This window comes from Poecilia formosa, unplaced genomic scaffold, assembly GCF_000485575.1.
Source record: "Poecilia formosa unplaced genomic scaffold, Poecilia_formosa-5.1.2 Scaffold48, whole genome shotgun sequence".
Taxonomy (NCBI): Eukaryota; Metazoa; Chordata; class Actinopteri; order Cyprinodontiformes; family Poeciliidae; genus Poecilia; species Poecilia formosa.
The window spans coordinates 1,939,554-1,952,471 of NW_006799987.1; the positions used below are offsets into that span (position 1 = coordinate 1,939,554).

The 12,918-nt window shown below is 34.0% G+C and overlaps 1 protein-coding gene and 1 long non-coding RNA gene across 3 annotated transcripts in view; both read left to right on the forward strand.

Annotated features, from left to right (window-relative positions):
- Positions 1-2,038: 2,038 nt before the first annotated feature.
- Positions 2,039-5,651, forward strand: LOC103138295 (uncharacterized). Its single transcript, XR_476275.2, has 4 exons — positions 2,039-2,342; positions 2,474-2,608; positions 4,133-4,694; positions 5,517-5,651. It is a non-coding gene; the product is annotated as an uncharacterized LOC103138295 (long non-coding RNA).
- Positions 5,652-9,171: 3,520 nt separating this feature from the next.
- Positions 9,172-12,918, forward strand: part of prx (periaxin) — a 33,471-nt gene continuing 29,724 nt past the window's right edge. The window contains exon 1 of one of the 2 annotated variants that reach the window (XM_016671723.1): positions 9,172-9,494. In XM_016671723.1, coding sequence (XP_016527209.1) covers positions 9,437-9,494 — 58 coding nt within the window. In that variant the 5' untranslated portion in view covers positions 9,172-9,436. The remainder of the gene's footprint in view (positions 9,495-12,918) is intronic. The other variant, XM_016671722.1, reaches the window with a different exon arrangement.

Below are 12,918 nucleotides of genomic sequence, written 5' to 3' on the forward strand. Positions count from 1 at the left end.
GATATCTGATAGTAACACCGGTATTATGCCAGATTTACCAATATTTCATTTTATAATTTTTTTTTATCCGATTACTCGATTAATCGTAAGAATAATCGATGGCTTACTCGATTACTAAAATATTCGTTTACAACAGCCCTAGTCTAGTTTAATGGGAAAATGTCTTGTCAGTGAAATAATCTACCAAAGAACTGGTGATTTTTCATCAATATTAAGGAATTATTTTCTTAAAACAGGCTCCTATATTTAACTGTAAAGTAAATTTTGTCTTATTTCAAGTGTACTAAGATATTAGCACTAGAAACGACCAAAAACACAGAAGGTTTTGTGTTTTTGCAGTGCAGGAAGTCCATCCTCTCTCCATATTCAGATCATGGATTTAACAAGTTTCTGTTTTCAGATTTTTACTTTCATTATACTTTTATTTTCGTTCCATTTCACAGTTATGCGTTACTTTTAGTTGGTCTGTTATTTAAAACACACTGAAGTTTGTGACACGCTGACGAAGCATTAAGGCCAAACATTTTCTCCTGTCTCTTTTTAAAACTTTTTGTAACTTTTATGGATTCTAGTTACAAAACACTATTTTTTAATAACAATACAGAAATGCTCTTACTTTGATTTAATAATGTGGTTCTTTAGCATTTTAAGCTTCACCATCAGTGGGAGTTTTATCAACTCAGGGATTAAAATCTGATTATTTTTGACTCTATCAATGTGGAAATTTGCGTTTTTATTTCCCAATCTGCTGTAATTAACCATGTACAGCAAAAGGTCTTTAATTTCTGGACTAGTTTGAACACCATTACTGTTCGACATCTTTGTTGTAAAGTGATCAAAACACCAAATAATCCCAGGTATAATCTCCTGGAATACCTGGGAATATCAATAATTATCTGCAGCAGCTGCCTGTGATCAATAAATCATTTTCAATAAAAGTTCTTAAACCATTTTCTGTTTTCATTTTTACCTGCGATGTGTGATTTCAGCTAGAAAAAAAAGCTAATGTAGGTCATATGTATGGAGTGCCAATTGTACCATTAGTCAAAAATCAACAGCAATAATTTGGATTATTTAGTCTGACTCAAGAATTGTTTTAAACTCATATTTTCACCATGTTTCCTTTTACACATGTCACAGTTTCAAACTAAATATTTAATTAGCTTAAATAATATTTAGTTCAATATTTAAATATTGAACTTCAAGCTAAATCTTTAAGACAGGATTCAACAAATGGCAGTTTAGCTACAAGATATTTAGCTTACAAACTAAATATTTAATTAGTGAGCTACATATTTAGCTTCAAGCTACTTGTTTAGTTTGTAAACTGAACATTTAGCTTCCAGCAAATTTTTTGTTTTCAAATTGAATTCTTAGTTGGAAACTAAATATTTAAGATGAATAAACTACCTAAATGGCCAAGTAAATATTTAGTTTTGAGCTAAAAGAAATTACTTTTCAAACTAAATATTTTCACTGCTGAATATTTAGTTAGAAAGTGTGACTTATAAATGAATGAAAATGAAAAATGGTGAAAATGAAAAAAAAAATAAGCCCACAATGTTTTTATCTTATGACAGGCTAACAAATTTAGCTTGCAAAATTTAGTTTGCAAGCTAAATTCTTAGCTCCAAACTAAACATATAGGATAGGTTTCAGCAAATGGTTAGCAACCTAACTAATTTTGTAGCTTACAAACGATTTAGGTTAATCAAATATGTGGTTTGAAGCTAAATATTTAGCTTACTATGTAAATATTTAGTTTGTAAGCTGAATATTTAGTTTACTAACTATATATTTGTAAGTTAAATATTTTTGCTTGCAGATATAAATATTTAGCTTGTGAACTAAATATTTAGTTTTCAAGCTAAATCTTCAAACTAAATATTTAATATGGGTTTCATAAATTAACAGTAAAAAAAAGTTACTCAAGTAAGGGTAGCTGAGTAAATGTAACTAGTTACTACCCATCTGAATGCGTCGGACTGTAGATATGGTTGTACGTATCAGGTTGCAGCGGCTTTTTGTGTGTAGAGTCCCTAAAATAGCGGCTGATCCCGGTGCAGCTGCTGCGGTCGGTCAGACCTTCTGGCTGTTTCTGCCTCCGAACCTCCGTCTGATCCGAGCGGACCCGGAGGAGGAGCGACACGGAGGCGGACATGGCGGTGCACAGCCCGGGACCACCACCGCTCCGCTCCCCCGGGGACCAACTTTCTCCGATTCTGCGATAAAATGAAGTAAAAGTCGCGGAAAACCGATGCTGCTGCGTTTCGGTGCGCAAAACTCTCCGAACTTTGCCGGCAGATTTCCAAAAGAAGGACGGCTTTTCCAAGGAAATGAAGGTAAATCATTACAAACTGCATGGGGTTCACAATAAAAAATAACCTGGAATATAAAAATCTGATGTTTTTAAACCACTTTTAACGCTTTTTGACAAGTTTAGTCAATTAAATGTCTCCGTCCTCGTCCACAGCGGCTGTGTTCAGGTGAACAGCCCGCGGATCCCCCGCCTCTGCTGGGAACACCGTGTTCACGGAGTTCCTCCAACTTCTCCACCAAGAAAAAACACATGAAGGGGTTAATTCATCAGCTACTGATTAGAAATTAGGTAATTTTTTTAGCACAATAATCAAACTCCAACAATGGTTTATGTTTTCTTAAGATGATTTACCCAGTCAGTAAATTAATAATATAGTCAGACAGACCTGAAACACCGCTGTCAACCGTTATTCACTGGAAAACAAAGTCATTTTGGTTTTAAGAAAAAAAGTATTTTTGGTTTCTAGTTTAAATATCTTATAACATTTGAAATAAGACGAAACTAACGTACAAGTTTTCAGAAAGACATAGGAGTTTAAGTCAATAAATCATTTAATATTAATGAAAAATGCCTGCTTCTTCTGGCAGATTATTTCACATTTCATGTTTCACGGCCACCGCGCCGTTGCCTAGCAACCCCTCGAGGCCCCGCCCGTCACCTAGCAACCCGGTTCCGCTGGCAGATTATTTGTCTTACAGCTTGGCAAAAATGTCTTGTCATAAATAAGATAATCTGCTAGGGAAGCTACTTTTTCATCAATGTTCAAAAATTATCGACTCAAACAGGCTGCTGTATTTGGCTGAAACGTTACTTCTAACTTATTTTTGTCTTATTTCAAAGTTGTTAGAACTAAACTGAAAAAAATGAAAGTCAATTTATTTCTAAAACATCAGGCAAAGTTATCAATTTTTTAAATGAACTGGTGCATTTTAAGGCTATTGGTTTATATATTTTTGTTTTTATTTTTCTTTATGTCAGTTTCAGTTTTCCATATCCAAAATATTTAACAGATGAAGTTTTGAAGTTTTGAAGTTTGAAGTTTTAAAACAAATCAGAAGTATATTTGTATATTTTTGCCGTTTTATGGACAATTTTAAACAACATTAGATGTGATATATCGCTTATATAATCCTTAATGAAAGAAAAACAGTTTTATTCAGTAGTTTTAATATCTCCTGATTTCCAGTATCTTATAGTTTTCAGTTTGTTTGTTTTTTGTTTTTCTGGGTGCAGTAGCAGATTTCAAACACTTATGGGCGCTGTTGGTGCAGGTTTATGTTTCCCTTATAGCTGTTTGACAGATAAAGGTTAAAAATTGAAGACAGTAAGCTAAAAATTTAAGATAATAAACTAGAAATTAATAAACTATAAATTTAAGAGAATAAACTAGAAATGTAAGCAACTAAACACCCCAAAGTCGTGACATCACTGCCGGAGTTTAAACTCCCAGTTGCTGCCTGTAATTGGTTGTGGGCATTTTGGAGGGTCAGCTGTTGACCCCTGGCTCTGGGTGTGTCTAATCGCCTGACCACCCAGTCTCTGCTGATAAACACATCTGACCCGAGGTGAGCAAAGTGGGGTTTAAATATGCCGAGCCAAAGATAAAACGCTCCTTTGACGCCAACATTCAGCCATCTTGTCTCAACAAACCAGTTATTTCTGGGAGTCCTGGGAAAGTTTCCAAATGTTTTCTACAAGTTTACAATGTCACAAACATTGGAGCTTTCTCAAGATTTAAGCAACCAGTTAGACAAGAGGAATATAAGAAGTATAAGAGGAGTTACTTTTTTAATTTATATTTTCCTTTACCAGGAAGTGTGGAGGATTCTTTACAGGAAGTGATGAAAGATCTTCTGGTACAACAGGTAACAATCAGAGGTTTTTACAGTGAATCTCAAACTATTATCATTAAACAAATGAATGGATGAATTAATAAATCACCGAATAATGAACCAGACTTGTAAAAATTAAGATAAAACTGGAAATAAATAAAAGTATTTAAACTAAAATCAATAGTTTGTATTATTCAGTTATTTCAGACTCATTTTCAGCTCTTTAAATTGACCCTGAAATCTGATTGGCTAACCTCCACAGGAAGTCCACTTCTGTAAAGTCAAATTAAATCTATTTTCCTGTTTATTTTTTGTTTTATTTTCTCTGCACTTTAATTGCCGCTCCGTCCTGCCGGTGGACAGACGCGGTGACGAGGGTGCAAACAGCAACCGGTGGCTCCTCCTCTCTGACTCGCTCACTTTTACCTGCCAGATGTTTGGAGGTGAAACAAACTCCACCACACTGAAAAACTGAACTACGTCTGATTCTGATCAATTTAAAGTCTGAGGAAAATAGAAACACAGCCTTTTGTTTAGTGGATGTATTTAATCTCTTTGCTTAGGTAACGTGAACTGAAAAGACTCTTATCTGAACACGGAACATTTCAGTTTCATGTTACATGAAGCTGAAACGTACAACAGCGTATTAGAGCCGTTGTAGACAGAAAAAAATTAAGAGGAGTAAATTTGCTCCAAAATAAAAAACTGACATTTTGAGATTAATCCCACAAATTTTCTAAGAAATAGTAAAATATTTCTGAATTGAAAAAGTCGAAATTTCTTGAAAAAACAAAACAAAGAAAACTCTGAGTTTGAAATGTCAAAAAAAAATTGTGAGAAAAAAACTGAAATTTTGTGATTAATCTCAAAAATTTGCAAGAAAAATCTAAAATTTTTATATTAATTGCAGAAATTTTATAGAAAAAAAATAAGGAAATTTTGAATTTGAAAATTTAAACATTTGCTAGAAAAAACCCAGGAATTTTTAGTAATTTCTGAGGATTTTTTTCTACCACATTTGCACCTTTACAAACTCTAAAATTTCCAAGTTTTTTCTAGAAAATTTCTGAGATTAATGTCAACATTTCTGAGTTTGTTTCTGGCAAATTTTCAACTATTCAAACTTTTCTAGAATAAAATTGGGAATTTCAGAGTTAAAAAAGTCAAATTTTCCGTTGTAGATTTGATCTCATCTCATCTCAGTCATTCAGAAATAGAATCTGTAAAATGAGCATTAGCCCTGCAGTTCGGAGAACATGACAGAATAACTAAATGAAGGTTGAAACACAGCAAGGATGAAATCATTTTTACAGTGTTAAATCCTTCCAGATGAAAACCTGATCGCTGCTCTTCCTTCTCTCTAGGCATCAGGAGCATCAGAACCGCAGATCCACCCCGAACCTTTTCTGTCCTTCTAAGTCGGCAGCTCTCTGCTATTTATTCTGTATAAAATACATGTTTGCACAAGAGGGATATTAAATGCAAATTTACTCAATGGACTTTGTGACTTGTTTTATTTGTTTTATTAATTTGCATTTATGGGCATCTACATGCAGCAGAGACAGTTCAATGATCCACCTGTACCAACCAGAGTTTGACTTTATGTTTGTGCAACAACGGACGCGGGAAATAAGTTACCAAGTAGATGCTTTTATTTTGGTAATTTGGAGTGGCGTTACCTAAAAAGTTATTTTGGTCAACCCTAAAGCACCAAGATCAGTTCTGCTAATGCTAAAGTACCACATGCTACAGGAGTAGCATGTGGTGCTAATGCTAAAGCTTCTACTTTTCATCTAGTAGAAGCTGATGCTAAAATGGTAACTTTAATTCAAACTAAATTGAAAAGTAGAAAATTTGACAGAGAAAAATAAGGAATTTTGAGATTAATCTCAGAAATTAAAAAACACGTTTCTGACTTTGAAAAGTAAAAAAAAATAGATTATTCAAAGTCAGAAATTTCTTTGTTTTGTCTCAAATATTCCAGAGTTTTTTTCTAGCATTTTTTTTTCTTTTTTGATTTTTCAAACCCAAACATTTTCTAGGAAAAATTTCTGAAATTTCTCAGAATTTTCTGATTTTTTTCTAGCAAATATTTGCCTTTAAAGCTGACATTCCCATGTTTTTTTTTTATAGAAAATTTGCAACTTTCCAAGCTCAGAGATTTCATTGTTTTTTCTACAAAATTTTGTAAATTAAAATCAATATCTGAGTTTTTTTCTAGCAATCTTTCAAACTCAAAAATTTCTAAATTTTTTCTTGAAAATTTCTGAGATTTTTTGGGTAGAAAATTAACCCTTTACATTTTTTTTTCCATCCTCCCATTTTGTATTCTCACTTATCTGTGTAGGTCAGTGGTTGATTGGCTCCCAGTCCTTCTCATGAATTAAATAAAAACAATAAGGATGAATAAACTACAAAGCTTTTTAGTGGCATGTTTTCCATTTGTGCTGCTGCTCCTATTTTTGGCAGCCTAAAGGTTTTGTGTCTTAAAGCAAACGATTCCTGTGAGCAGCAGAGAAGAAGAAAGGAGCTGAAGATGAGACGTTTAAGCTGCGACTGATGAGAAGAAACACTGTTTGATCCATCTGAGCCACCGTCTCTTAAAGCCACAGGATTTTCAGGGTTTCAGCAGAAAGGAAACGTTTGCACATGACTCAGCTATCAGCCACTCTGCAGTTTGTTCGGATTATCTGAGGCTTATTGCACACAAACAGCACAGACCAATCTTCACTTATTCCCTTCAGTTTCGTATTAAAAAAGGGAAAAACAACTTAAAAAAATAAATCTTAAAATGAAGCGGAAAGCGAAGGTTTGTGTCCAAAAGTAAGCATGAATACTTTTTACTATTATCTAATTAAACCCAATATATCATCATAAACCTAAAATCCTTAAAACAGAAATAAATTAGTTTTTATTGCTTCTAATGAACGTTATTTAGTTCTTTAATAATTAAGAAATAATTCACAATTATTTCTTAATTGTTTATTATTTACATAAAAAATTATTTAATAAATAAACAATTTTAAAAAATTAATTGCTATTATTTGGCAACACAGGAAAAGGATGAATTGAGCACTTTTGCTACAAGCTTCCTCTATGAGCTTTTGGAAATATGAAGAAGAAACAAAAGTTTATAACCTTTTTCTTTCCTTTTGTGCCTTAAACTCAGATTTAAGGCACAAAACAAAACAAAAATGAGGGAAAAGGACAATAAAGCTAAACGTCGCTACGATTGACAGCTTGAGCAGGGAGCAAACAGCCAGGCCACAACAGTTGTTTGTGAGCATAAAGTTTGTTAGGTAAGAAAATGCTTTTTCATAACACTTTTCATATGTCCTCTGATTGCAATAAATCAATAATTATAATCTTTCTGCATATTTAGACAATTAGGAGAAGAAAATGAGCTGCTACGTAAACTGCCACCACCCCTTTCAAAATAAGAGCATGAATGTTTGTTTACTGAATTTTCAACGTTCAATAAACAAAACTTCAACACAAATGTTGAATGTTTTCCATCTAAAAGTTTACAAAACAGCTGAAAAAAATTGCGTTTTAGGATTTTTACCAAAAAAATTTATTTTCTGGGAGCTAAGCGTGCTAAATGTTTTCAAAGTTGAAAAAATTAGCTTTGCTATTAGAGCACTAACATAACTGACTTCACCACTGAGGAGAAAAGATGAAGTGAAAATACTTATTTATTTAGCAAAAAAAATAAAAATAAATCCCTGTGGTCAAACACAAGTTGGACCACATAAGATAAAAAAATAAAACGGTTTAAGTCTTCGGTTTCCCTCCTAATTCAGACTTAAATCATCACAAATGATCAGCCAGCCGAGCTGCCGGGCTTGTGGTGAGTTTGCAGTCATTTTGTCTGAATAACACCCAGAGTCCAGCCACTCTAAGCCCAGAAACAAGGCCCTGCTGGGCCACAGATAAAGCCCCCGGCAGCAGCAGACAAAGGAGCCGGGCTTTGGCAAACGTCACCTCAAACTGCTGACTGTCCACTACTGCTAATACGCTCCTGCTCTGCCTTTATACATCTTTATTTCTAACAAACACTTATAAACAGACATGAAAGCAAACTACGTATCCCAGTCAGCTGATTTGATAAGAAAAGTGAAATTAATCATTTGCTACTAATAAATGAGCACACTAGTTACAGTTACTCAGTTACATTTACGGTACTTGAGTATTTTTTTGGGAAAAATTGTACTTTTAAGAGTATTTTTACTACGCTGTACTTTAAGTAATTTTATTATGAAGTATTTCTTCTCTTGAGTAAAATTTCTGGATTTTCTACACTGAATGAAAAACAAACATGTTTTAACCAAAACTTCACCAGACACAGACTCACATCTGGAGTTTTTGTTTAAGTTTTGTGAGTTTTTAATGAAATAAACTGATTTGGGAAAATTTTCTTTTTCCTGATTTTGTTATTTTTTTTGTTACTTGAATTAATTACTGTCAATTTGTCTTTAAAATATCAAAACTTCCTTTTCACTTTATATTTTTGATCTGCCTAGTTATGCATTTTTTTAAAATTAAATAATTTATAATTTGATAACCCTAACCCTACTTTTCCTTGAGTAAAAATATGTTGAAATAGTGGTACTCTTACTTGAGTACAATTTTTGGCTGCTCTGCCCACCTCTGCTAGCAGAACTATATTATGCGGTTATAAAGTAACTAAAACATTCAGAACTTACAGATATAATATCGTTCATTTTTGTGTTTATCAATCTACTTATTATCCTTTTGAACTGTTTGAACTGATGTGAAATTAATTGCCCCCTACAAGTAGTTTACGTCAGCTGTCGGCAAATTACGGCACTCCGTCTGGCGGCGCTACGCTGCCACAAAATGGCGGCAGCTAAAGCTGAAAGAAAACTCCAGAATCAGTTACTTGTTACAGTTACTCAGTACTAATTGCTTTTTTCTAGCTCATACTTGAGTAATTTCTTGGGTGGCTACTTTTTACTTTTACTTCTTGAGTAAAAATATGTGGAAGTAGCGCTACTTGAGTTCAGGTTTTGGCTAAGTCTGCCCACCTCTGTGAATCGGTACCGCATCCCTCCATCCATGGTACTCTCCTCCCTCTTTCTCTGTCATCGTCTGGCTATTCAGTATCCATGCTGACGGTGTAGCTCAGTGTCACTCTGACCCAAACAGTTAAACCGACCCTCTGATCGCCTCCGACACCCACCGGCCTCCCACAGCTCTCCCAGCCTGCGTGTGGGCTGCTCCCCCGGTTCATCGCCTCCTTTTGGGCCTCCTGCTGCGGACCATGTGCGAGTGTCTGCGTGGGATATTCAGAGTCACCTGGACACCTTCCTCCGATACAGGTAATACTCGATTTATATTTAGATAACATTTAAAGGTATAGATAGTAAAAGAGTGATTTATTTTCTTATTTGTTGAAAAACAAACGTACTCAGCTGTTTCTACACGTGGGTTTTCCGTTAATTTTAGGGTTAGGGTTAGTTTCAAAGTAAATATTTAATTTGTTGACGATAAGCAAGTTAGCTATTTAGCTCCAAACTAAATGGCTAGCTTCTTTACTAAATATTTCATTATTAAGCTAGCTATTGAATTTACAATCCTAATATTTAGCTTCAAACTAAATATTTAATTAACAAGTTAAATCCTTAGCTTACTCAGAATTAAACATTTAGTATGGAACCAAACTATTTAGATCTGATCTAAACAGTTAGCTTGCAAAGTAAATATTTCATTAGCACAATAAATATTTTTGTTTAAAAATCAAATATTTAGTTACAAACTAAATATGTAATAGCATGCTTGCTAACTGTTTAGTTAGCTTCACACTCACTATTTAGTGTGCTAACAACTAAATAGCTAACAACTAATTAGTTCCACAACTATTTAGTGCATATCTAAGTAATTAGCTTAGTTCTGACCAAGCTAAATATTTAGCTGATATGCAAATTTAGTTGCCTGTGAGCGGAAGCGGACTATCAAAATAAAGGCTGGGTCTGATGAGCCTCTGTATATAGCTAATAGTTTATTAAAGCAAAAACTGGCGTAATTCTTGCAAAATGTCAAATTTGGGGAACTTTGGACATGTGAAGTATTTTCCTGTTTGTCAGGAGCCTAACAGACAATGACTGTTTCCTGAGTGTTTGTGTTTTCAGTTGTCCTTTGTGTTTGTTCTTTGGCTGCATTTATGTTAGTAAATGTCTAGCAGCTCCCACCAAAGAAATCTGGATGCAGAAAGTAAGGATATGGTAGCTTGTTTCTTTCAGCAGATTTGTTTAGTTTTTGACCATTTCTGAGGTCAGACACTGATGTTGGGCGATAAGGCCTGTATACAGTATCCGCTCTAACTCATTCCAAAGTGCAGGCTGGGGTCAGGAAATGAAATCCACACATGAAACGAAAGTTGGGAGCAGAAAATAGACCAAACATGTTTGTATGTTGAACTATCTCATATTCCCAAGGTAAACCCCTGAAAAACAGCCTCACATCATGATCCCCTAAAATGCAACAATCTGGTGTTCTTTTAGTAAACACTTGATCATTTGTACCAAAGAATGAAAAATATTTCTAACATCACCGTGTGAAAGGCTCTATATAAACTATTTTTTATATTAACTGATTAATAATTAGATAGCAAAAGATGCTTAACATGATTTTTTTACAGAGTTTAACCAGGTGAAGCTAAATTTGGTACTTGAGGAGTTTTGGTAGAGATGGAAAGTATTTACTCATTTACATTTGCTTGAGTAACATTTTGGAAAATTGTACTTTTTACTTTTACCTTAGTAAAAGTGCCTTGAAGTAGTGCTACTTCACCCACATCTGGTTCTGGATGGAACATATTTACAGACAAATATGCTTTTTTATCTTAAATTCAAAATGTATTTTTTGAACAGTTTTGGCTTAATTGGAGTTCTGAGTATGTTGTTTTTCTTAGAGTAAACAGCCTTTATGTACTATTTGTATAATCTTGTAAATAATCAATAATTAAATTTGTTGAAGATTATTTCAATAATTGATTAATCACTATTAATCTGATTAATCCGATTAATAGTTTCAGCCCTACTGTTTTATTTGAATAAATTATGTTGTTAAAAAAGAGAGGTGTGGGAGCATCAGTTGTTATAATGTGTAACCGTGGAAACAAGGTATTTATTTTACAATTGGGATTAGCTGATTAGCATCTGAAAAGCTCAAATAATACTTGAACTCTGACCCCAGTCCCCAAAAGAGTTGAATAGGAAGCTTTATGGATGCAGAGCAGAGAGAGAAGGAGGAAGTTCAAACCGTCCCTTCCATCCATCATAATGTTCAGAGACCAAATCCCCGACTCCAACATCTCTCTGTCCAGCTTTCTAACCAGGCTACCAGTTAGAGATCTAAAGTAAAGGCGATGGATTAGCAGACCTTGCTAACAACTGATGGTGTCAACCAGGACACTGCTGTCTTTGAGCTGTTAGCTTGTCATGACGGTTGTATGAGACATACAGCAGCAGTCTTCAGTCAGAGGCCTCTTCAGATTGGTTGAAAGACTGACTGCTTCTGGAGAAAGCATCAACATCAGCAACGACTCTGAAAATACGTGGATGATTTCAGTTACTTTTTTTAATTTTGGGGTTTTTATTATAGTTTAGTTTTATTTCATTGTGGCTTTTTGTTTTCATCTAATTCAATTAGTTTTAATTAGTTTTTACAGTGATTGCTAGTTTTTGTTAGTTAAATATTGTTTCCATTTAACTTTTATTAGTTATGGTCGTAGTTTTAGTTTCTTCATACATTGGTTTATTTTTTGGTGCAGAATTCAAAAGGTATTGTTTTACGATTATGTTTACATTGATTGCATAATAAATACTCAACAGAAGATATTATTTTAAAAAACTGTATCCATTTATTGTTCGACAATCAACAAACTCTGGCATTTTCTCCCAGCTTTTTCATTTTACGTGCTAGCATTAGCGCCACCAGGAGGATTATGGAGCGCCGTGATTTATCAACAGCTGACGTAAACTGGTTGGGAAAATAAAAATCAATTTCACATCAATTCAAAAAACTAACACATAGATTTATAGGCACGAAAATGAAGGATATTATATCAATTATTTCAGTATGTTTACGTAGTTTTATAAACTCACATTATAGTTCCAGTTAGTTATAATTTTTCTCCATTAATTACCATTTTCTCAATTTCAGTTGTTATTTTGCCAGTTTTATTTAACTACATTTACCTTGCTTGGGAACAAATGCACCGTTTGTTGGTGACATTTGGTTTTTCATCAGGTTCATTGATTGCTGCTCTACCGCGACACCTAGTGGTCCCAGTTGGAAACAGGAAGCTGCACACTGTCAGCCAGCTCTGATTTTCTGGCTGGTTTAAGCGCTGGTGGCAGCAGAGTTGTGTTCTGGTGAGACCTGCACGCCTCACCGGTAAAAATAAGACACCGCAGTGTGAAATAATCAAAATAATTTAAATATAAGTCATTTAAAATAACAAAAAGTGATGTTTTATAGTAATCAGACAATCAAACTCCTTCTCTCTGCCTCAGCTTCATTTACTTGAGTAACTTTTTTGAAAAAAAATATTTTTACTACACTGTCCTTTGAGTAATTTTATTATGAAGTATTTCTGCTCTTACTTGAGTAAAACTTCTGAATGAAACACTAACATGTTTTAACCAAAACTTCACCAGACACAGACTCACACCTGCAGTTTCTGTTAAAGTTTCAGAAGTGTTTTATTAAAAGAACTGGTCATGTTTGTCATTAAAATAC